This window comes from Pieris brassicae, chromosome 13 (genome assembly GCF_905147105.1).
Source record: "Pieris brassicae chromosome 13, ilPieBrab1.1, whole genome shotgun sequence".
NCBI classification, from domain to species: domain Eukaryota; kingdom Metazoa; phylum Arthropoda; class Insecta; order Lepidoptera; family Pieridae; genus Pieris; species Pieris brassicae.
Window position 1 is genome coordinate 3,905,318 of NC_059677.1, and position 24,612 is coordinate 3,929,929.

General features: G+C 35.2%; 1 protein-coding gene across 2 annotated transcripts in view; it reads right to left on the reverse strand.

Annotated features, from left to right (window-relative positions):
• Window positions 1–7,185: 7,185 nt before the first annotated feature.
• The window catches only part of LOC123717830 (aquaporin AQPAe.a), a 53,257-nt gene continuing 35,830 nt past the window's right edge, over window positions 7,186–24,612 (reverse strand). Inside the window, exons 2-7 of one of the 2 annotated variants that reach the window (XM_045674056.1) lie at window positions 21,318–21,417; window positions 20,496–20,620; window positions 19,846–20,115; window positions 13,751–13,915; window positions 9,734–9,856; window positions 7,186–7,463 (exon numbers count right to left, since the gene is read on the reverse strand). In XM_045674056.1, the coding sequence (XP_045530012.1) occupies window positions 7,425–7,463; window positions 9,734–9,856; window positions 13,751–13,915; window positions 19,846–20,115; window positions 20,496–20,620; window positions 21,318–21,405 (810 nt within the window). In that variant the 5' untranslated portion in view covers window positions 21,406–21,417 and the 3' untranslated portion in view covers window positions 7,186–7,424. The remainder of the gene's footprint in view (window positions 7,464–9,733; window positions 9,857–13,750; window positions 13,916–19,845; window positions 20,116–20,495; window positions 20,621–21,317; window positions 21,418–24,612) is intronic. The other variant, XM_045674055.1, reaches the window with a different exon arrangement.

The window sequence follows — 24,612 nt, forward strand, 5'->3', positions numbered from 1 at the left end:
CATATTATTAGCTAAGTTATGTTTCTCGAAGTGAACGATATGAATCCTAGAAATCCAGCATACATTATTTTTAAGAGCTTTTCTCAGTATATATGTTTGAGGAAGTCTGAAAGTCGAACTAAAAAAAAACGGTCCGTTTTTGCCAAAATACTTTTGTCAAAGAAAAGGTATTGTGTCAACTGGCTATAGTAATAATATTTTTATTATGAAAAATGAATTCGTACCCCAGTACAAATTAACTTTTCTATGAGCACAAGATGATCCTAGGTGAAGAAAACATCGTAAGGAAATGGCCGTTTTTCATGCCTTCTCAATGATAGATTGTTATAGATTTTAATGTATTTGAATTAAGTTTATACTCGATCAACTATTAAAGTGTAATAAAAAATGATAGTTCAAAGATCTTTATATATATAATTCTACTGTACGCGTGAATGTCACAGAACTCCTCTTAAAAGGCTGGACCGATTTGAATTATTTTGTGTATGCATTTGGGTGGCGTCCTTGAGTCACATATCAGGGATATGGTGCTTCAGCCGGTGTCTAGGTAATCTATACAACTTCTGGTATATATATAAATATTCTGTGCATGTGTTTGAAGTTAAACTACTATTAGATTTCGATAAAACAAATTTTGTATGTAAGACTAGTATAGGATTGGCTAGTATTATATAAAACTGTGTTTGCTTAATGGTATCCCAATTTACTTTGGTTTATATTTTCTCGTTCTAGTAATTATCCTTGATCCATTTTTAATTGCGATAATCTAACCGCCTCTTTAGTCTAGTCTTGAGTAGCGTTGACTTAGTGGCTTCAGCGTTTCCACTTTCATCCCTGAGGTCTTAGTTCGCTCGAAAGGTGAAGGAGGAGGAATCGGGCTTGTCTTAGAGCCACAAAGTCGACGGCGTGTGTCAGGCACAGGAGGCTGATCACCTACTTGCCTATTAGATTGAAATATCATGAAACAGATACATAAATCTTAGACCTAAAAACAGTCCAAGTTTTGTCAACATCTTGTTGCATCTTATTGTTACCTACCTAGGTAACCTACCTTACGTAGGTAAACCATTTTGACAGCTTAACTTCTTATCTTAAGACGTTTGTTAAACCTATTCAATAAACACATTCATCAGCAATATTTATTATCTATATATAAGAAATCTTGCAGAACGCGGGCCCCAGTACTCAGAAACGACAAAAACCAACGACAGAAAACCGTTTATCGAAGTCCGAAACGCAACGTACCGTGGTAGTGGGCCGAGGGAAGAAGCGCGCGCAATGTGTTCTGTCAAAACGCAAGAAGTAAACGCCACAGCTAATGCAACAATTACAAGACGGCTTCATGGTGTTGTTACATCTAGTAAGTGATTAATTTTAATACATATTTCTTATTATCTATTCTTTGACTTATATTTAGTATGATTAACTTTTTAAAATTCAAAAAATGGTTTTATTTATTCGCGCGATTCAAGGGCTTGATTATGACAAAAAATCATAATGCTCGCCTTCCACAGCGAGCGGAACGGACCCATTACGGACTCCGCTATACTCGTAACGATGATTTTCATACATGCCATCTCCGCTTTGGTGGAAGCACATGTATGAAGGCGGGCATTAGTCTATGCAAGATTTGTCAAATGGTATGGTCTGGCCATAGACTAAAATAGCAGTTTATTATTTATTAATATAACTTTCGTACTCCTACAGTATCTTAGATTATATAAAACTATAAAATATACAAAATTAATTAAAGTAATTCAGGTGTTATAAAAAATTCTCCAGACATGCCATGGCTCATCTTCAATGAGTATAGCCTAGTGTAAGTAAGATTGGCTGTAATATAAATTTCTTAACGCTGAAAGAATACGAGTATCGCGCGGTTGAGGACCGACTTTTCGTGCTAATCCGAAAAACAGCGATGTTCAAACAGTAGCTTCCTTAAGATTTACAATCTCTTGTTGAAAATATATATCCAGCCAACGATTCTTGATGGTATAATCCAAATTTGAATATTTTAATTGCAGATCATGTATAACAGAAGTTTTTTTTTCAGGAGAATTTCAGACTTCTATTCAACGGTTGGAAGTGATTATATTCGGCCAAATGCAACAGTTGTGGCAGAGTTTGGACGCACTGCGCGCGCAAGTTTCTGGCGATTCGCACGTCACCTACCCAGACCGACGGAGTGTCGTGTTTAGATATAAGCCATGAAAGTTTTAGTCAATTTAGTGAAGATTCAGACACTCTAATTCTCATATTATCAAAGTCAAAGTTAAAAATAATTTATTCATATAGGTAACAAAATGTACACTTATGAACGTCAATAAAAAAGAAATATACATTAAATGCTTCTCCTTTTACATTTACTGCCAGTTCTCAAATCAACGGCGTAGAACGGAAGAGAAGAACTGCCAATAAACTCTCCGCCACTCTTTTTAATCGCCAAGTTTGGTTTTGTTTTACACAACGTTTGTAAGGAGCTGCAACCATTACACCATGTTCCACATGACATCAGCAGGAGGCATGGTGAAATAGGATCACGCACTAACATTCTCGTGGGAACAACACGCAAATACATAGTCGAAAAAACTAACATCACCGCATACACGAATTCAAGTCCGACCATTCACCGTAAGTAGCACCCCTTCACGAGTATCATGCATGGTCAGCTATCGGCCCCCTCGCCGTATTTTAGGGAGAGAGACAACCCGACGCATGGACGCCGCCACAAGCAATGACATTTAACTGAGCATAATGATCCTTGGAATGTGAATTTGGCTACATAAGAAAATAATAATAATACTAATTATACTGAAATAATTTGATACCACATGGATCAAGGTTTGTTTCCACTTTACATTAAAACAGTCGTGGATGTTGACGATCGCTCCAGAGTTTAGAAATGCAGCCGAGGAATCAGTCACTTTACCTATTTATACTGGAGCAATTCATATCCAAACACTAGGATCGTTTAAATATTCATTTATATTATAATTCGCCTTAGCAAGCAGTTTTACTTTAATGTCCGATTTAAATTTATTTATCGTCAAAATATGTAATACCTTAAACTTTCTTCGGACTGACTCCCGTGTGGACAACCCACAAATCGCTCTTCTAGCCCGCATTTGCACTACAAATATCGATTGAATGTCAGCTACATAACTCACAAAATAATATGAAAATAGCTGAAATAAACCAGATTTGCTGTAAGATCACGTATCTTTTTCACTGCGAACGCTGCAGAACTTAGCCTATTCGAAAGATCTTCTATGTGTAGGCCCCACTGGAGTTTACTATCTAAAGTAATTCCCAAAAACACCGCATTATCAACAAAGTCGTATTTCCTCATCTTTAATTATAATATTATTTGAGAATTACTTCTTTTCGTTAAGCTAAACTATATTAATTGAAGATTAATTGTATTAAACCAGTGAACTACACTGGAGATGGCACTGCTTATATTCTCAAGTGAAGGATTTCGTCGTTTCACTTTAAATAAAAGCGAAGTGCCATCAGCAAACAAAAGCTCCTTAACAAGAAATGGTAGGTCATTTATATAAACGAGGGAATAAGAATGCACCAAGTATGCGGCCTTGAGGTACACCCACAGTAACGGACGATCCCTGTGATATAGCTCCATTCACATTTACCTTTTGAATTCTATCGCTCAGGTATGATTCCATAAGATTTAGCGCTTTTTTGCCAATGACATAGTGTTGAATTTTATAAAGTTGAATTCACGTTTAATTGATAAATTTTTCGCGAGATTAGGGGGTGGTTTTGGCATTTTCCTATAGACTACAAAATCAATCTGGAAACTCAAGGGTCTGAAATTTTGAAAAAAAATTCAACCGCCCGCTTAAAAAGTGCTATAAGAAAGCGAATTGACGGAATTTAGTCAACGACTAGTGCCTTGATTGGGTGGAAAATATGTCTATGATATATATGTATGTGGATTGTCCAAAAACGTAATTTTCCATAAGGAGAACTGTTTTTTGATTTGGTTTAGTTAAATACAAATAACAATTAACCGTAACAAGATTATTTTGTGTATTTACAAAGATATTGTCCAAAAACTGAATTTTCCATAAGGAGAACTGTTTTTGATTTGGTTTAGTTAAATACAAATAACAGCTAACCCTAACAAGATTATTTGGTGTATTTACAAAAATATTGTCCAAAAACGTAATTTTCCATAAGGAGAACTGTTTTTTGATTTGGTTTAGTTAAATACAAATAACAACTAACCGTAACAAGATTCCTCGGTGTATTTACAAAAATATTGTCCAAAAACGTAACTTTCCACAAGGAGAACTGTTTTTTGATATGGTTTAGTTAAAATACAAGTAGGTACTAACCGTAACAAGATTCCTGGTTGATTTTTCATTAATAGTGTACAGAATTTATTGTAGTTTAGTTTATTTTTAAATAATAGTACTTCTTTTAAAGTGAAAATAATGCTTATCACGCGCTACTTGAGTCATACAGTACAGTACTTACGGACGACCGTATTAAACCTACAGGACAGTATTTATAACTTAAAAAGAAAATTTTGAGATGACAATATATTAATAATTATCAAACTTAAGGTAGAATAGCAATCCATGAACAAGTTCAATATGCTTCTCAAGGGAAACTTTCGAATCTGCCCTGAGACGCAGTGTCGAACATTAATATCAACTTAAGACGTCGGAAGTTCTGCGCAATTAATGAACACTGCACAAGCTCTGCTGCTACTTTTCTTGGTTGGTAAGAGCATCGCTGTCATGGATATTGTATTATGTAGTATTGCCAGTAAATAAAAATTAATCAATATAAGGGAAATAATTTGAAGTCATGCAGGCAAACTTAATAATTTAGTGAAATGTCTTAATTAAACACTATTTAGTATCTGGAAATAACAATTCTAGGCTTAAATAAATGTGACACAAACTTAGGAACAACGGATATGATAGGTTTTGTTCGCTGTTTTATTTTTATAATATCTTTTAGTGTAATCAGAACCGTTCAATAATGTAAACTTTGCCATTGTAATTAATAATGCATGGAATAAAAATAATTTTAGTACGCACCAAAATGGCGAAGGCAATTTCAGCCGCCGGCAAAGAAAAATATGTATTACTGTATATTATGGAGAATAGCCAACTTTATAAATTCTCTTCACGCCTGATAAAATTTTGTTAGCCATTACTTGGTTTGAGGAAATTTAACCAAGTTTCTTTGGTTAAATGGTCCATACCGTATGGTCGTAACCATAGGTCATTATGGTTTACTCTTAAATCTTAAAATAACCAGAGGAGTTGTACCTTACCTGCAGATGAGTTTCATCATCGGACATCAAGGCAATATAAAATACTATCTCGACGTCCGTCGTTCCATAACTGAGTATTTCTTCAGGCAGTTTTTGCGCGCACCAGCACTTTGTAGAACCAGCTGCCCACTGAAGTATTTCCGAACCAATTCGACTTAGGTTCCTTTAAGAAAAGTGCGTACCAATTCATAAAATGCCGGCAACGCATTTGGGAACCTTCTGGCAATGTGTCTTCATAGGCGACAATATCATCTATCAGTATTTTAGATAGATAGATTTTATAGGTATATGGTATAAAAACGTTTCTTTTATTTTATCTGTTTGATGTAATGTTTTTATATCGTTTTTGTATTGATTGTTTCGTTTTAATTCACTATAATAAAAAATAAAATACCTCTTAAAACTCTGCTATTATACAAAGCACTAGCCGATTCCATTATAACATATGGACTTTCAAGCTATGGGAGAACATGCAAAACTTATCTAAATCAAATATTTGCAATACAAATATGTATTTTAAAAACAGTTGCTCCCATCAAATTAAAATCACAATATAAAGAGGACTACAGAAAGCTATTTGCATTTTTCAAAATTATACCTATACGAGAGAGTGCAACTAGGATTATTAAATGATAACTACTTTTCAGAAAATTACCTCAAAACAATTAAAACTCACTATCACTAGCAAGTAGATAATTAAAAAACGAATTTCTATTATCCAAATACAATAATTTATATGGGAAAAAAACATTAGACTACATTATTCCAAATTTAATAGACTCGCTACCAGCTACACTTCTTACTAATATAACAAGAAACAATATTAAATTTAAATTAAAAAAATACTACATAAGTCAAACAATTATAAATTATGCATAACATAAATTATGCTATATACGTCATTAAAAAAAAATATTCGAATATAGGAACTCACCCTGTATTCGAATGAGAATTCTCGACAAGAACAGGTTTCTTGCATCGGCTATCTATGGCGCGTCAGTGTTTAGATTTGTTTATGACGATTTACGTAGATTTTAATCGTTTGATTGATATAATGTTATAGTTTATGTCACTGGCCTTAGTATGTATATATATAATAATTTAAATGTGTTCGATGTCCTGGTGGACAGAAAAACTGTGTACAGTTTGTGTGTCCACCACACCAACTTCCTTTATTTTAAGATCATTTATTCAATAAATAAATAAAATTCTGTAGTTTGTATGGAATTTAAAGAATGTGGTACTGTGGTGAACGTACCGCTTCAGGCACCAAGGTTAAACCCTAATATATTTTATGTTTTTGTACACTTAGTTTATCTATAATGTTTAAGCAATAATAAAAAAAATCTAGCATAAATTTTGAAAAGTTTGGTCCCTGACCTTTAATAACGCTGGCAGCATTTCTTCGCTGTATTGCGATACTTATTATTTGAGCGAGGAAAGCACCAGCTCTGGTGTCACCGGTACTATCTACCAGGCGCCAACTTAAATCTTTAGCGCCTGGGCATTTGAACCCGACGGCCCAAGAGTCTCTACTCGAAAGGGAACAATAGTTCGAAGTTGGAGGAAAGAGCCAAAGCCCGCCTCATCTTCCAAGGAACCAACGAAAATCAAATCCGGTTGCCCATCATCTATTGCGATGCCTGTTGGCTCCAGGAGGCTGGAACATTGATGGAGTCCAGCGAGCGGCTTATAATATCGTTAAGCGCGGCGTGGTGAGAAAAACTACCTGCACTCTTTTGGCAATGGAGGCCATGGTGTCCAAGGCTACTTACTTCTAAGCCACTTTTAATTATTTTAATTATTACTATCTAGGTTAAAAAAATGGTTAACACTGTTATTACACCTTGAGAAGGAAAATAAATGAAACAAAATTAAAAATAACATGTTTATATATTAAACAAGTTCCAATGGAATACACAAAGCTATAAACACACATTCAGACTGAGTACATAAACAATATAAAACCTTAATTACTTGGAAGAGAAGTGCGTGATAGAAATTTCACTTGGACATTTGTGACGGTGGCAGTATTGTATTCGTATGTTTTAAGGTAACGCGCATCGCTGGGCACCGTTATGCCGATGGCAGGGCGAGGCTGCCAGCGAAGTTTTCACGCCAAATCTTCGCCCTTACCGTCTAATCTCTTGAGCTGAAAAAATATTAAGATATATTGTACTGGGCAGCACACTGAAGAATTGTTTTATACACACAAAACATTTAAGTGATAAATATTTAATTAAAAGCATAGTGTAACGTTCCTCGATTTAACGACAAACTCCCTAAAGCGTGGAAACCAATTAGGTTTGTTTCATATACAATACATTCTACATAGAATTACACCCATTCTCAATAACGACAACAATTGAGTAATAAAGTACTTTTTGAGTTGCTAACATTAGTCAAAACTGCGCAGCTGTGTACGTTCTATAGACGCTTTATTGTCCTAGCCCGCAATAAACTCAACTGTCTGCATACGAACTTTCTATGAAATTCATTATTTTGGTTATAAATTGGGATTACTTTTGTACGTGTAGACTGTTAGACTATTACTAATAAGTAGGAGTCATAGATTATCCATCGTTTTAACGATAACTCTCTATAACGCCATAAACTGCATAGTCAGTGGCGTTATGTAGACATTACACCGTACATTATTTATCAAGAAAAAGAATCAGAAAAATAAGACAAAGTCAGTACTGTCACACAATCAATACTGACATTGATGTTCTTGTTATATTAATATGAAAGGGTGGAGACGTGAATGCCATGATGAAGTGAAAGATATTTATGAAATACTTATAAATAACTAAAAGAGTTACAACGAATTTCAAACGTTATTACAAACATCGTGGAAGCTTGAAGTTAGTCGTTATTACGTTTTTACATTTGTAATTTTATTTAATTAATAAAAGTAATGTCCTTGCAATTATGCCGACCAGTGTTTGGCCCTGGCATTTTAAAGAATTAAATAAAAATTAATAACAACATTGCCAGAATTCACTTACGTATCAATTTAGACGATTATAAGTATACAAACTACGTCAGATACAAATTTCAGTTACTCAAATCTGCAAATAGTTTGTATAGTAAGTATAAAGACTGGATTGAAAAAAATCAATGACACTACAACATTTTTAGGTCGGGGCCTCAGATTTCTATATCATTTTTTTAACGAATAGGCAAGTAGGTGCACGCTGTCGACTTTTTGGCAAGCCGGTTTCCTCACGATGTTTTCCTTCACCGTTCGAGCGAATGTTAACTGCGCACATAGAAAGAAAGTCCATTGGTGCACAGCCGGGGATCGAACCTACGACCTCAGGGATGAAAGTCGCACTAGGCCAACACTGGTCTAAGGCCTTTTAAATACTGGTTCTGAAGAGGATATCAATGTTGTAATAACAAAACAATCTTGGAGCAAAATTGTCGAACGACAGACGCAGTGACCTTAAACTTGCACGAATGAATGGTTTTCAAGGTCAAAATAAAGCAAAATCGAGTTTGGTGTATTGTATTGTTTTGCTTACAGTATTTTCCACCGTCCACGCTGTTGAAGCCAGACGTCCAGTACGCTTGTAAATAATTGTATTTATACAAAATAAAGAATTTGGAATGAGGGATTTGTAGAAAAATTATCAGTTAATTAGTTTGGTTGTATTAACTTTGTTTAAATTGATCTGAAATTATGGTGATTCATGTGTCATTTTATCTTTAATTATTGTCGCTTTGACTGTTTCAATTGCTTTGTCCATACGTTTTGCACTTCTTGCGCTCACCTAATCGATTTATTTTTTCTCTGACTGGTTGCCTTGACAAGGTCGCTCAATAGCGATAAGGCCGCCAATTACTCTACTTTGTATTTAATCATTTTAACTGTACTATATTTCTATATAATTGCAATGAAGTGTTAATATATAATAAATAATCTATAACTTTATAGATACTTTTAACATATACCTCATTCGATTTTTTGAAGTGAAACTTCTTTATAGGCGTTGGAAAAAAATTTACCGTCACAGTTTTCGGTTACGCGCCATCTTTTTATCGTCCTACCACGGTTGATTCGAAGAGATTCAAAGCCATTAATAACACAAATATATAATAACGATAACAATGATAGTAATAATTCTATTACAATTAATGAAAATCTTTTATCATCTTAGTAGTAATAAGGTAATATGAAATAATTGTATTATTTGTATTCATGTCTATGATAATAGAAGCCTTTGTTAAACTTTATCTAATTTAACTTTATTTAACCGAATTCGGTAAAGTTGCATATAGTTGATCATTTTTCGAAAAATAAGGTCATAAAGAAGTTTCACTTCTTACGTGTGAATACTAGTACACGCACACATTTTTTCGCATTTACTTCTCTATCTGAATATTTAATAAATCTAGAGTATAGAGATATGGTATTACCTCTTTTTCGTCACCAGCAACTGGCCTGTATCGGGGAGGTATGTCAACTGGAGGCGCGGAGAAGCCATGGACATATAACAAAGCAGCGGCAACTCCACCAGCCACCGGACCAGCCCAGTATACCTAAATAAATCATAAACATATACAGATAAAATACTTTGCCATATAAGTGTCCCACTAGAGTCAACCATTGTATGGGAATACATGATCACAACTCGTCACGTGACCAATGTTAAATACTATTTTTCACACTTAACAAAAATAATGTCAGCATATTAAGCAGTTGCCCTGTAAAATTGTGTGAATATAAAATATATAGAAATCGTGTTTAATTACCAACTAAAATTAAGAATACTTGTTCATCATAACAAATTCATCATTTCATTTATTTATTAGACAGCAGGTGGCGTTGTGCATTTGTAAATCATAATTAAAAAACAACGCCATAGAAAACCGTCAAACCAACCCGAGCTGAGCTGAAATACCCTTAAGGCCCGAGAAATTGAATTAATTAATAAAATCAATGACGCTACAACCTTTTTAGGTCTGGGCTTCAGATATCGGTATCTGTTTCATGATCATTCGTAAACCGAATAGGGAAGTAGGTGATCAGCCTTCTGTGCCTCACTCACATCCTCAACTTTTTGGATCTGAGCCAATCCGGTTTCCCCACGATATTTTCCTTCACCGTTCGAGCGAATGTTTAATGCGCACATAGAAAGTCCATTGGTGCACAGCCGGGGATCGAACCTATGACCTCAGGGATGAAAGTCGCACGCTGAAGCCACTAGGCCAACACTGCTCTTTTGTATTAAAGTCTATACTATATATACTAAAGTCTTGTTCAATGTTCAGTATAGCATTGTTTCATTCATAAAGTATTTAGCTAATGTATTCTTACGTTTGGTAACTTTCATACAATAATAATAACTATTATGATATATACAAAACCTTTTATGTATAGTGATATCACTATAATTTACGTTTATAAGTAATAATATTAATCATATATAGTATTAACAATTTTCTGAACCTACAGAGGAATAAAAAAATAATTAAGTTAATAAAACAAATTTTAAAAGTTTGGTCCCTGCGGCAGTCAGTGTACCTTTAACGTTGGCAGCCTTTCCTATTTGTATTGCGATACTTATTCCTTGACAGAGAAAAGCTCTGTGGTCACCGGAAGTATCTACCAGGTGCCAACTTAAATCTTTTATTAATGCCTGTACACTTTAACCCCACGGCCCAAGAGTCTCTACTCCAAAGGGAACAAAATCGAAGTTGGAGAAATAATATAAAATTGCAAAAAGAAATGTAATCTGTTGGCATATTTAAACACTATAGACTATTTTAACAAGATTAATTAAACCGACTTGAATTAAAATAACATAGATGGCGCTGAATACAACGGATGGTTTTGTATGTTTAATCCGTTATATATTACCATACAATGCATAACCCGCATTTGGCATTGTATCAAAGGTCTAAAATTACTTTAACGTATTCATTATTCTATGTACCTATTCGGATCAAACGCGTAGTATCAATTCCCGGATATATTTATTTTGTAGTTTGTTAATGAAATGCCTGCTAATATCAGAGGCAATCGCCGAAATCGAAGCCTATTTTGAGGATAAAGATAAATCGTACTAAAAATTAAATTGAAAAATTTCATGATCGCTATAATCGTATGTCAGAAATGTATTGGACATAGACACAGGAGTCATAGGTATGACAAATCTCGTTTATGGTTATCACCCTAAGATATATAATGGAATGGCTTGGTCGGAGGCAAGCCACTGTCTTGCGTAATTGTAAGTTAAAATGAAACAAATATCTGTAACCACAATGGAAACTGAAAAGCAGTTGTTCAACCAGTTATTAGTATTATAACTCTTTCTTGGTGTTGTGACAAATGTCACACGTCTTCAAGGCAGCATTTGCCACTCATCACCACTATGTGGAACCAGCTGAGGTCCTTCAAGAATAGAGCGTACCAATTCTTAAGAGGCTGGCAACGCACTCGCGAGCCCTCTGTCATTGAGAGTCCATGGTCGACGGTATCACTTAACATCAGGTGATGACCCGAATGACTACTGATCTTTAAAAAAATATAAAAACAAAGCCCTTACTAGGTCCTTGCCTAACAGTAACTAGATAAAAATAAGCAATATTATTAACATTAATTACTAAAGTTACATTAAAATTAAAAATCACAATACTATACTGAACATTGAACAAAACATTAACTATACTTTAGTATATATTTAATATTAACTTGTTCCTTTAATACAAAAGAGCAGTGTGGCTTCAGCGTGTGACTCTCATCCCTGAGGTCGTAGGTTCGATCCCCGGCTGTGCACCAATGGCTTTTATTGATATGTGTGCATTTAACATTCGCTCGAACGGTGAAAGAAAACATCGTGAGGAAACCGGCTTGCTTTAGACCCAAAAAGTCGACGGCATGCGTCAGGCACGGAAGGCTGATCACCTACTTGCCTATTAGTTTAACAAATTATCATGAAACAGATACAAAAATCTGAGGCACAGACCTAAAAAGGTTGTAGTGCCATTGATTGCTTTTTTTTAATTAAAATTGATGAAACTATATTTAGATATATATTTTAGCCACGCCCATTTGACCTTACAAACATAATCTAGGTTTAAATCATCGATTATTATGTAAATAGAACAGTAGATAATATAACTGACAACAGACTAATCATATGGGTATATATTACCATTTTATACATTATGTAAACAATACAGAAGAATATAATAAATTTTTACTACTAGAGACTGATAACTCAATTCATTTCTCATAAAATACTTTTCAATAACCGATCGATGGATCGATCGACCGATCGGGAATTTTTGTTGATACAATTCGTATGACGCTTCCTATAAAATATCTTTGTATTCGACAGATCGAATCTTGATATTTATCAATCTAAATTTGCGATCTTCCCACATTGATCGATTCACGATTGTCGTGCTGTTTCGTTGTGTATTATGTATACCTAGCATTTGTCCAATCCACTGCCAGCTGAGCAAAGTACATTCAAATGCCACGAAGATGTTTTAGACGAAGTACCAAAAGTATTCTGTGCAGACCTAATTACAGACGGACAGCGTAAGTTACGTTAGGCAATACTAAACAGTAATTAGCGATGAGGGAAAGCTCCATAATCCCAGTCCAGTTGAATCAGCTCGCTTCAACAGCCTGATCCATATTGCCTCTGTTTGCTAGGTCTTTCAGGTGTGTTTCGTGGTAAAGGTGCTTTTAGAGTGATTGTTATGAATATATTTATTAAAATAAAAATATAGCCGGTCCCATATGTTCTGTAAATCAATTCCCAGGTGATATAAGTTCTAATCGATCTCTAGCAACAAAATTGCCTGGAGTATAATAGTTATAATCCAGGCCAGTTTGTTTAATTATCAGATACTTATGAATAAAGCATGTAATTGTTTTCCCTTTGGAGTTGAGACTTAGGCCGTGATGGTCTAGTGTGTAGATATCGTTACGAAGACGGGTCGACTGCAATGTTTCTAGATTTTTCCACTAGTTAGAGAACTTTCCAGCAGGCTGTAATATGATTTCTGACCGTTTCAGGAGAGGCGACTAGTCACCTTTAGTTTGGCATGCGATAACAAGAGAGAAACACCGAAGCGATAAAGTGAATAAAAGTGATAAAGTACTGTGTGAAGTGTACATAAGTGAAGTAATTAGTGACAGTTTTTGTGTGCTGTAAGTGCATTTTTGCGTATATTTTGTGCCCATAAATTCCTCGTTAATTCTTCAAGAAATAAACCCTTGAAGGAATCTACGGCATTTTCTATCCGACCCCCTAGCTCGTAACAATATTATAACTTTAGTGGTTTTCTGCAACAACCTCGTTGGCAACTTCAATGGCGTACGTACAGTTTCTCGTCACAGCGTTAACACAATGTGTAAGGAACATGTCCATAAAACAGTGTAGTTAAACTTAGCTTAGCCATTTACGTCCAACATACCCAATGATCAGTCCACTCGTTGGCGACGAGAGCAGAGCCGAAGGAGCGAGCTGGGTTCATAGCTGATCCAGTGTAGTCCACGGCCAGCAAATGGCCGAGCGTCACAGTTAGACCAATCGCAAGAGGGGCGGTGGCTTTGCTATCGGGTTTGTTAGGGTCACATACCTGTAAAAAAAATATAAGTTATTAATTAAATGGAATGGAAGGAAGAACATGGAAGTGGAGACAGTAAAAGAATTTCCTATTCGTATTGTTGTAGTGCAGCAGTGTTAGCCTAGTGGCTTCAGCGTGCTACTCTCATCCCTGAGGTCGTAGGTTCGATCCTCGGCTGTGAAGAAATGGATTTTCTTTCTATGTGCGCATTCAACATTAGCTCGAACGGTGAAGGAAAACATCGTGAGGAAACCGGCTTGCCTTAGACCCAAAACGTGCTTGCGTCAGGCACATAAGGCTTGCCTACTTGCCTATTAGTTTAACAAATGATCATGAAACAGATACAGAAATCTGAGGCCAAGACCTAAAATGGTTGTTTTATTGTTTTAGTAACTCAGGGGACTATAACTCCAACCTGTGTGAATTTTGTTATAAATCAAACATGCAAAACGATGTTGACGTTAAGTGATAATGGTCACTGACCATGCAAGAAGGCTCGCGATGCCGGACATTAAAAAATAAGTACTCTGTTTTCCTCAGCGTAAGTCGGGTTCGAAAATGCATCACTTTTCCACGTACTGGTACGCGGCAGAAACTGCCTTAAAAAACGCAGAGTTGTGGAACGACGGACGTCGAGGTGATACGGGTGGAATTTCGTGTTTTGCCTCGATGTCCGATGATGAAACTCAGCAGCAGGGATTAGTCTAATGTATAATGAGCTCGGAAGCCAGAGTGCTACCAAAAACTATACGTATTGATTGATTGAGTATTGTTGTCCTAGTGGGTTAAGCCACTCTGACCGTACGATGGGTTAGAACGCTACTTCGGTGCAAACGTCGTGAGGAACTGGAATTTAATACCAGTGTCTAATTCTTCGGCCATTCTTACGATATATGTGACCATGTAGATATAGATGAAACATCTGACATACAAAATGTTTCTTTAAAAATTAAATTGCTTGGGTAAAACTAAATTCATACTATTATTGACACTACACTTTGTGGTTTTGACGCCATGTTTAGAAGAGTTTCGTTTGAAGTTTGAGAGGGGCAGAAAGTGGAACTAAACTTAAATTTACAATCAACAGTAATGAAACGTCATCGATACAAGTCATTTGTCTAGATATTTGATTAACTGGCTGAATATCTTTCAGGTTTCAGGTCGTTGGTTAGTCGATACTGATTAGTTAAGAGGCTAAGCTATTGATTGAACGGCTAATTAAGCTAGTTGGCTGCGACATATATACTTAGTCAGGCCATAAATACTGCTACAATTGAAAATTAACAGAATATTACTTTTGAATTTAGAATCTGTCATTTTTGTTCATTTGGTATTCTCATTTGGTGCCAATACATTGTATAATATTTTGCGATATTAAAATGAGGTGTGACGATAAAGGTTTCGGTTGGCTGTGATTACACAAAGTAGGTATGGAGCTAAATGGAATTTTTAAAACTGTGAATGAAGTACATTTTATACACTCCAGAGTTACGTGTTATGGCTCCCACGAGGCACCCTTAATCCGCCATTAAACATATCACATTGTTAGTAAATTAGTTTTCTTGAAACTTGTATAATTGTACACGCACACTCCCCGTGTGTTATCAGACGAGTCACGCTAGTTTTTTATAATATGTAGTGTCGCCAGAATAATTAAAAAGTTTTCTGGAGACCATGAACATAGGCTCTACCGTCACGAGACTATACATCTTGACACCGTGAGAAGATTGAGAAGAACAAAATCATTTGAATTAGTGTAACAAGACTTCTTTCTTAAGTGATAAACAGTTAACTTAACAGAGACTGTAAGCAGTGTTATAAGTTGAATATCCTTATTAGTAAATTACTTTAGACTAGATCCTTAGTTAGGCTAGATCGTAATGTTCAATGTCTCAGTGATGACACAATTGAATACAATCATTATTATAATCGCAACCCACATTCACACTATCACACAACACAGTAGAATTACGTATTACTAAATTAAACGTATCAATTTTTACTTTCTTTGGTATTTTTGAAGTGAAACTTCTCTATGGGCGTTGGAAAAAAAATTACGGTCACATGTTTTGGTTACGCGTCACGTTTTTCCGTTCCGTGCCATCTATTTCTTCTCCCTACCACGGTTGATTCGAAGATATTCGAAGCCATTAATAAAAAAATATATAATAACGATTACAATTATTAATATTACAATTAATGAAATTTTGTTATAATCTTATAAGTAATGAGGTAAAATGAAATAATTGTATTATTTGTATTCATGTCTATGATAATAAAAGCCTTTTGTTAAAGTTTATCTAATTTTATTTAAGCAATTTCTGTAAAGTTGCATAGTAGATCATTTTTTGAAAAACAAGGTTACAAAGAAGTTTCTCTTCTTACATGTGTACACTAGTACACGCACACATTTTTTGTTATTGTTTGAACCTTTTTGTATATAATGTATAATTTTTATCTGTAGGATTATGTAATAAATAAATAACAATTGTGTAACGTATTTAAGCATTTCTTATATTGATTATGCTAAATAAAATAGGGGCACGCGATCAGTCGAATCTAGCTATTATCGAGACAAATGACTCGACGTGCCCTCATGGCTGAACAACCTCATTAATGAAATATTATCTGTGGAAACGCAAGTCTTTGGTTTTGACAATGGACTAACTTGCAAGTTTCAATTATATTGAAAACTACATGAACGTCGTATAACCTTATGTAGCTATTTGTGTCAAAACTTAATACAAAATGGTTAAAAGAGAACGATGATACAATTGTGGTAATTTTTATTTCTAAAAAGACAAAAGATATCAAATCTTTTCCAGCTAGGAACTGTTTTTACTGATATTTTTTTCCCGTTTCCTCGCCTGAACTTTCTCAAATATTTAATGATCATATATATATAATATATCGGTCCAGCGATTCTCGATATTCGAAAAGCAATTAATTTATATATAGTTGTAGACATATAACATATAAACAAGTGTTTATATGTTATATGTCTTGTCGATATTTCAGCTCCGTAAAGGAAGATTGAAAATACAGAAGTGAACTTGTAAATAAATGATATTTTCGGTTTTCGTTTGATTTTTCATCGCAGTATATGACGCTACAGGGTTATATGTTAAACATATTATAGCGTAGGTTTTGAATTGTGGATGAGCACTCAGTGAGAAATGTTATTTCCAGTTTGAATTGATAATGACATCTGGTCACGGAAACTAATGTTTATTGCAAACAACGCTCGAAGAGAATTTATTAGGCTATGTGGGCGAGCGTTTGTTTGAGTTTTTTTTTAAACAGGAAGGCAAACGATCTAATGGCACGTCCAAAAAGGGTAGTCAATGCAGCCCATAGACACTAATTTTAGTAGTAGTAGTTTGTACTCAGTTTCCGCACTTAGACACTCATTTAATTCGTTGTGCGTTAAGCCCTGGCTATTTAAGCCAACTACTTCTAGAAGCTCAGTTTCCTGAGCATTGCGTAGGCTTCGCTACTACAGGACTAGGTGGGCGACTGACTCCTCTGCGCTGAAACGGCCTCTGCACAAAGGACTTTGTGTCGCGCCTAGGACTTATTTAAGTACTGCGCAAAAACGACTGGAAGTTCGTATAAATCAAAAATTGATAGTAACGTTAAACGTTACGTGAGTAAACGTTAAAAATTAGCTCTAAAAGTGGTTTCCTCTGACCTGTTGACCACTCTTTAGTTTAGTTATTAGCTATGAACTAGAATAAACTGTGGCTTTTGTTGGAGACCATTCGACCTGGATTCGATTAGTTACACGCCCAAAACGTTAAATTTATAGAAGCCCAGACCTACAACGACCACTATTAAAGCCTTGACTTGTTTAAACTATCGCGGAATATGCTTAAAAGGAGTATTTAGAATATCCATAGCGCTAAATCACCGGCATCACCCCACGTTATGTAAATCACTTTCACACCACACAACACAGCTGAAGGTATTACGTATTTAATTATTTTTCCTTTCGTGATTGTTTGAACCTTTTTGTATATGTAATTGATTTTTGTTATATATAATTATTGTTACCTGTAGGATTACGAAATAGATATATATATTATATCAAGGCATTGCATTGCATGTGACCTTTGAAAGTATTTCTTTATTTCGTAATCTAGTTTAAATTATGTATAACAAAAAAACATGCTTAATATATAGCCAAAGATGGAATACATAATATATACAAAAGGGTTCAAATATTATATTTACGAAAGGAAAGGATCAATAAAAATTATTTAATACATTTAAGTAAGTAATATCAAATTTAAATCCTGACTCTTGTAGATTATAAAACAGAAAATGGAATTCGTTTTGGCAAGTGACGTTTCGCTGGCGTTTCACGACAGAAAACCGCCCGTTTACAAACACAATCCAGACAATTGCGGCTAATCGTGGCTTCGCTAAGGCCATTCGTGAGAAACATGATATCATTATGCCTAGATTTGTAATTGTTATAAATTGTAATAACTAATTTTATATGTTTTATAGGTATTTCAATTATTAGACTTTCCGTTATTAATCTTTGTAGTTGTCCATAATTATTTGCCTATGTTACTGGAGTCCATATGTTGCTAAGAAAGAAAATATATTTTATTAAAATAAAACTACAAGACAAGGGGCATAGTCGATAGTCAGAGGCAGCCTTATGGGGTAGCAAACGGGGCAATCGCCTCGCGCAACAACCCAAGCTAATAAAAAATATCGATCTTTTAAAACTATATTTTCATATGTAAAACTTTTGAATTTGATCCTGAATTACATACTATATCCCATGGACACACTGCCAGAAGGATCGGGTTGCGTTACAGTGATGTGGTTTTGTTGAAATATAACTTTATAATACTGTCTTATTACATTGAAGGGAATTTTAAGCAAAATAAATATGAATGTTTCATTAGACTTGATACTGTTATTAATACAAATTATGTAAAGGATAATAGTAAACAATAGCGATTGTTTTGCAATACTTGTCATTCTAATATTATCTTTATATTTCTATATATAATTAAGTATTGTTAAGTGAATTATATTCAAAATCAAAACTGTAACAAAAGTATAGTAACATTTGAAATAAGAGCGAAGCTGTCACAGTTCTTCAACATACTCTAATAGTTAAATAAAAAAAATATAAGCCACTAAGAAAACTTACGGTGACGGTAATTATAAGTTTTTAATAATAATGCATAGCTTCAATCCGTTTAAAAAGTGTTTTCTTAATGTGTAAAAGCTATGTTAACAAAAGACAATACTAATATATGCCACTGTTTTTGTTATGGACGGCTTTTTCCGTAACTGCTATCGCCTGAGATGAGGACTGAAGTTCATTAAAAACGAAGTACGAACGCCTTCCCCGGTGAAACGTGCCAGTGGCATATCGAGAAGTTGTATATATACGTGGTGGAAAATACTTTGTTAGCGCTTTTCAGGGAATAATGTATTCACAGATGGCAGGCTTGGGTTTAAGGTTACAGTGAGAGAGATAGAAGATAGTTGTAAAGGAAGACGTCGACTCCAACCAAGAGGGACGACCCTCAACCAGTTGCTTACCGATTGCCCGAAGGCACCAGTGGCGAGGCCACAAGTATTTATTTGCGGCAAGATGGCAATTAAAATATAAGTTGGTACCAATGGAGCCTTGACATACAGGTGATTTTAAATCGTAACTACCTTTGTAGAGATTGGTGCAATGTGGTGCGAGAGAAATGGACTCCAATTGAATATCAAAAATGTACATTTCACCAGGTGACGGTCCGCAATGAGGAGAATCCCAAGATATGGGGGGATACAGTTAAATGCAGAGGTGAGGTTTCTATGGATTATTTTCATTAGCTATACGCTTATAAATATATATTTGCTTAAAAATATTATACTGGAACCTAATTTTAATATCTCTAAACATAATTAAAATTAAGACTTACCCCACAAACAACAAAGATAAGCACGAATCCCAGGAAGAACTCAATGCCAAAACCCTGTAGTGATGTCACTTCCGTTCCGAGGCCTGTAACGCCCAATTTGCCCGCAGCCCTATCAGGCGTAAAGGCCTTGAGTAATCCAGAACCGGCGGCTGCGCCGGCGCACTGTGCTACTACGTAGAGAATAGCACGAGCCAATTTGACGCGTCCGGTCGCCAACATACCAGCTGTTACAGCTGGGTTAAGGTGACCTCCAGATATATGACCTATGGCCTAGAAGAAGAGTAATGTCTATGAATGTTCCATAGAATATTTTTATGAATTGAGGACAGGATTTTTTACCGGTTTATTACAAAAATTTTATGGGTAATTTTTATAGGATAGGTGGCAAATGAGCCTATGGCACGCCCAAAAATTGGCATCGCAGCCCATGGACACTCATTTTAGTGGGTGTGTTGCCGGCCTCTGCAGTAAACTATTTTTTAAACAATTGCATGTCGTATCTACAGGGTAGACATTAGTTTGCAAAAGAACGTATCTAATGAACCTTGAACTGCCATCCATGCATCAAAGTTATGTAAATTATGTATTGGAGGAAGATGGAGGAGCCCTAAAATGGACTAAGGAAAGAGGATGATGATTTTTATACTTACTGAAACAGCAGCAAATACAGCAAGACCAAAGCTAAATGCGATGAGTACGATGTTGGGTGCTGCGTCCACACCCTGGGTCACGTTTATACACGCCCCACAACCAAAGAGATTCAAGAGGAGATTTCCTATAAAATATAAATTAAATTTAAAATAATTAAATTTTGTGCCGATTTTTGTATGGATATGTTCAAGTTAAACACTTCGTTTGAAGCTGAGTAACAACTGATTTTAACGGTTGAAAATATGAGCTTATAACTAACATAAAATTCATAAATCTAAATTCTCTCATAGTGGTTTCAAGTTTTCGATTGTTTACATTTGTTTACGCTTCTAATTTTTACCTAAAATATATATGTAACTTAACTAATATTGGATTACATAGCTCATGTAACAAATTGTATTAATCACTTATTTATAATAGTAATAAAAGTCTCATATAATTTATATGTTCAAGGTGCATTAAGATTAGATATGTTTACTATGTAGCTTTATTCCTTGGTATCTGTGTGCTCCAAATTCCGTAAATTCCCTTCAATATAATACTAACCGAAATGTATATATCCAATGTATTTTATAAGGCTCTAAGATAGTCAGGTCCCTCTAAGGGTCCCACCTTCTCAGTTTCAGAAACGGAACAGCATGAACTTTACCTCCTCCGTCAACATCCAACATGTTTTTGACATCTGGAAGTGACAGTATCGTGGCTGAACCTGGTTAAGGCGAAGATCTCGAACTATCACTGAATCGCAGGGTCTGATAGGACTGGGGGATCTTTATTCTGGCGATATGCGATTGATAATATGTTTCATAAAAAATACATACCGATAAACTCAGCCAACAAGGCTTTGCTGATTCCCACGGCGCCTCCTGCCAGCTCGTCCAGGCCAAGTTTGTGTCCCAGTTCACCCATTGTTCTAAAATCGGTATAAAATGATATGAACTTTCAACGGTTGATATACTACTATATATAATTTTAAAAATCGTTAATTTACGGAAATTCTTACCCGTAGATTAAATAAATAGATCGAAGGAAAAATATCTTTCGCTGCTGGGATTCGAACTCACTAACTTGTTTATATGTATGTGTATAACGATATATATGTTTAGGAGTATACGATTATAGCTATAATTATAATAAGTGGCTATCATATTACTAAGGTGTGTTGTGGTAGACCGCTATTAAAAATCGTTTTACTTTACATTTATACCATATCTTCATTATAATAATTTTGTTTTTGATTTTCAAGAATAAGGTGCAACACAGAGGAGTCTCATCTTAAGTGAAAACACAAAAAAAATGTTTTAGAGCAATTTGTGGAGCAAACTGTATTGATAGTTGCGTACCTTTATTTAAGAAGCTCAAAATTTGATCTCTAACCCTGTATTTATATTTTAGAAATGTCCTTATTCGTACACAGAAACGTACATATTTTTAAGTCGAAGTAAGAAGTAGGCATGGGGAGAAATTGGCTGTGCCAAAAATCAATCTAGAACTGTTTAGGAAAAACCTTTGGCAATTAAGGTTTACAATAATTTACCAAAAGAATTTAAAGATCTTCCGATTAGAGTCTTTAAATATCGACCTGGTGTATTACTTAAGGAAAAAAATTATGACTCAATAAATGATTATTTGCGTGATACACTGTAGTTGATATAAATTTAATAACACATGATATGTACGATAATATAAGAATTGACCAATTTATATTACTAATAATGTAAAACTCCTTTAAAGACAAATTTGCGCGCCATTGTGTGTGGCTGAATATGCGAACTTACTATTGTACCCCCTTTGTACCATATTCTTGCAATAGTTTATTATTTAAAAAAAACATGTTCACTGTCAATGCAGAGTGCACACGAGGTTAAGTCGACCCTAAGTCGAATTGGTAAATACTTAGTGGGTACCTGGTGCCACTTGATGATGGCAATCTGCCTTAAATAACGCTGAGTTTTGGAGAACGAATCAAACGAACAGTATCAATATACCAAGTTTAAGAAGTCAGTATAAGTTATTTTTAATAAGAGGTGGAAAAGCTTTAGTGTCAGCCCCCGAAAGTTACAGCGGTATGTGGTGCTCAACCCACACCAGAGTCTCTGCTAATGAGAGCAATATACATCGTTAGAGAGGCTCCGAGGTCACCCTCGCATTCTACCAGGACCTTAACGGCATCCTTGTTATACTCAAAACGTCCGCTACTACATAGGAAGTAGGAGATAGCTATATCTTCTTCAATTTTCTTCGCGGTTTCTACTACCCTTAGATGCAAACAGAAGTCGTCAAACAGTAATACGTTTTCCGAATGTCTAAAACTTGTCTTTTTGTATGTAATATATATGTTAAGCGATACCGCCGCCCATGGACACTCACATTGCCAGAAGGGTCGCAAGTGCGTTGCTGGCCTTTCAAGAATTGGTACGCTCTTTTATTGAAGGACCCTAAGTCGAATTGGTTCGGAAATACTTCAGTGGGCAGGTGGTTCCGCATTGTGGTGGTGCGTGGAAAAAACTGCCTTAAGAAGCGCTCAGTTGTGGAACCACGGACATCGAGGTGATACGGATGGTATTTTGTATTTATTGTATATTTTGAAAATCTTATTCAAAATTGTAATCTTTTATAAATAATGTTGATTGATTTAATGCAGAACTTGGCAGTCCATATTTGTATGCACCGAGAACATATATGCACATTCGTTCGCCCTGACCGCAATGACATTTCTTGACCATAAAACATTCTATATTTTAGGGTAAACCGTTTTCACATTTATATTCGCAGAATCTGAGTAGGTCAAGATTCAAGAATAACGCACGAGGACACTTATTTATAATTCTCATGATAATAATATTATTTAACTACTTAATTTCAAAGTACTAAAGATTTATTAGTACTCATAACAGTCAAATATACAGTATTTACAATCTTCTTAACCTACATAGTAATAATAAAAATAATTAAAAGTTTAAAAAGTCTGGTCCCTGTGGCAGTGTATATTTAACGCTGGTATTTGCTCGCTGTATTTCGATACTTATCCGTTGAGGAAAACACCAGCTCTGGGGTCACCAGACCAGGCGCCAACTTAAATCTTCAATGACAATTTATGTATTTAAATATATAACAAAAAACAATAAGTAACCTTTAAAAATAATTAATATATATTTAAAATTAGTGCAAGGTTCCGAAGATGGAAGCGTTCCCCCTTTGAATAGCTAGACTGATTCTTTGTCCGAGGTAGCTGCCAGCTCTTCGGTCTCCTGTGATGTCGACTAACCATTTTGCTTTGTCTTTAAAAAGCCTTATAGTGCTAGAACCCCACGGAAGAGGGGGGGGGGAGGAACCCCCCAAGAGTCTCTTCACCAAAGGGGTCAAAATCGAAGTTAGAGGAAAGACTCTTATATTCGAGCCGTATATTATATATCTCAAGATGATAATGTTATTAAAAAATTTATTCGGTTATAAGTATATTCCTAAATGTAAAGAATTTGCTTATAACAAAAAGCGTTTGACCGCTTCGATTTTTTTATCATTATCATTCAGTACAGTTTTTTTCAGGTTTGGGCCTCACATATCCGTATGTTTCACCATCATTTGTTAATCCAATAGGCAAGTAGATGATCGGCTTTCTGTGCCTGACACATGCCGTCCCTCACGGTTTTCCCCACACGAAAATATATAATCGCCAATATCAAGTATATTTCTGTTCTTCAGTAGGTTACTTTGGTTTAAGTTATGTTTTCTATACTAACGGTAATAAAAGTTTTCTTATCTGTACGTCAATTTTAGAAGATTTCTCTTTTGACTTACTGGTATTTGGAATATGTGTGTTGTGACTCCTTATTTGTTTATATAGGACGGGAGGTAATTGAGCATGTCCATGGACACCGCTAAAACCATGATTGCAAGTTTAAGTACTACGCTCTGCTCTTGAACGCCCCTAAACCATATTGGTTCGGAAATACCTGTAATGGCAGCTGGTTCCATAATGTGATAGACATAATAAACATTACGAACAAATCACACAAAATAATAAAAATCCCTGAGGTCGTAAGTTCGATTCCCGGCTGTGCACCAATAAACTTTCTTTCTATGTGCGCATTTAACATTCGCTCGAACGGTGAA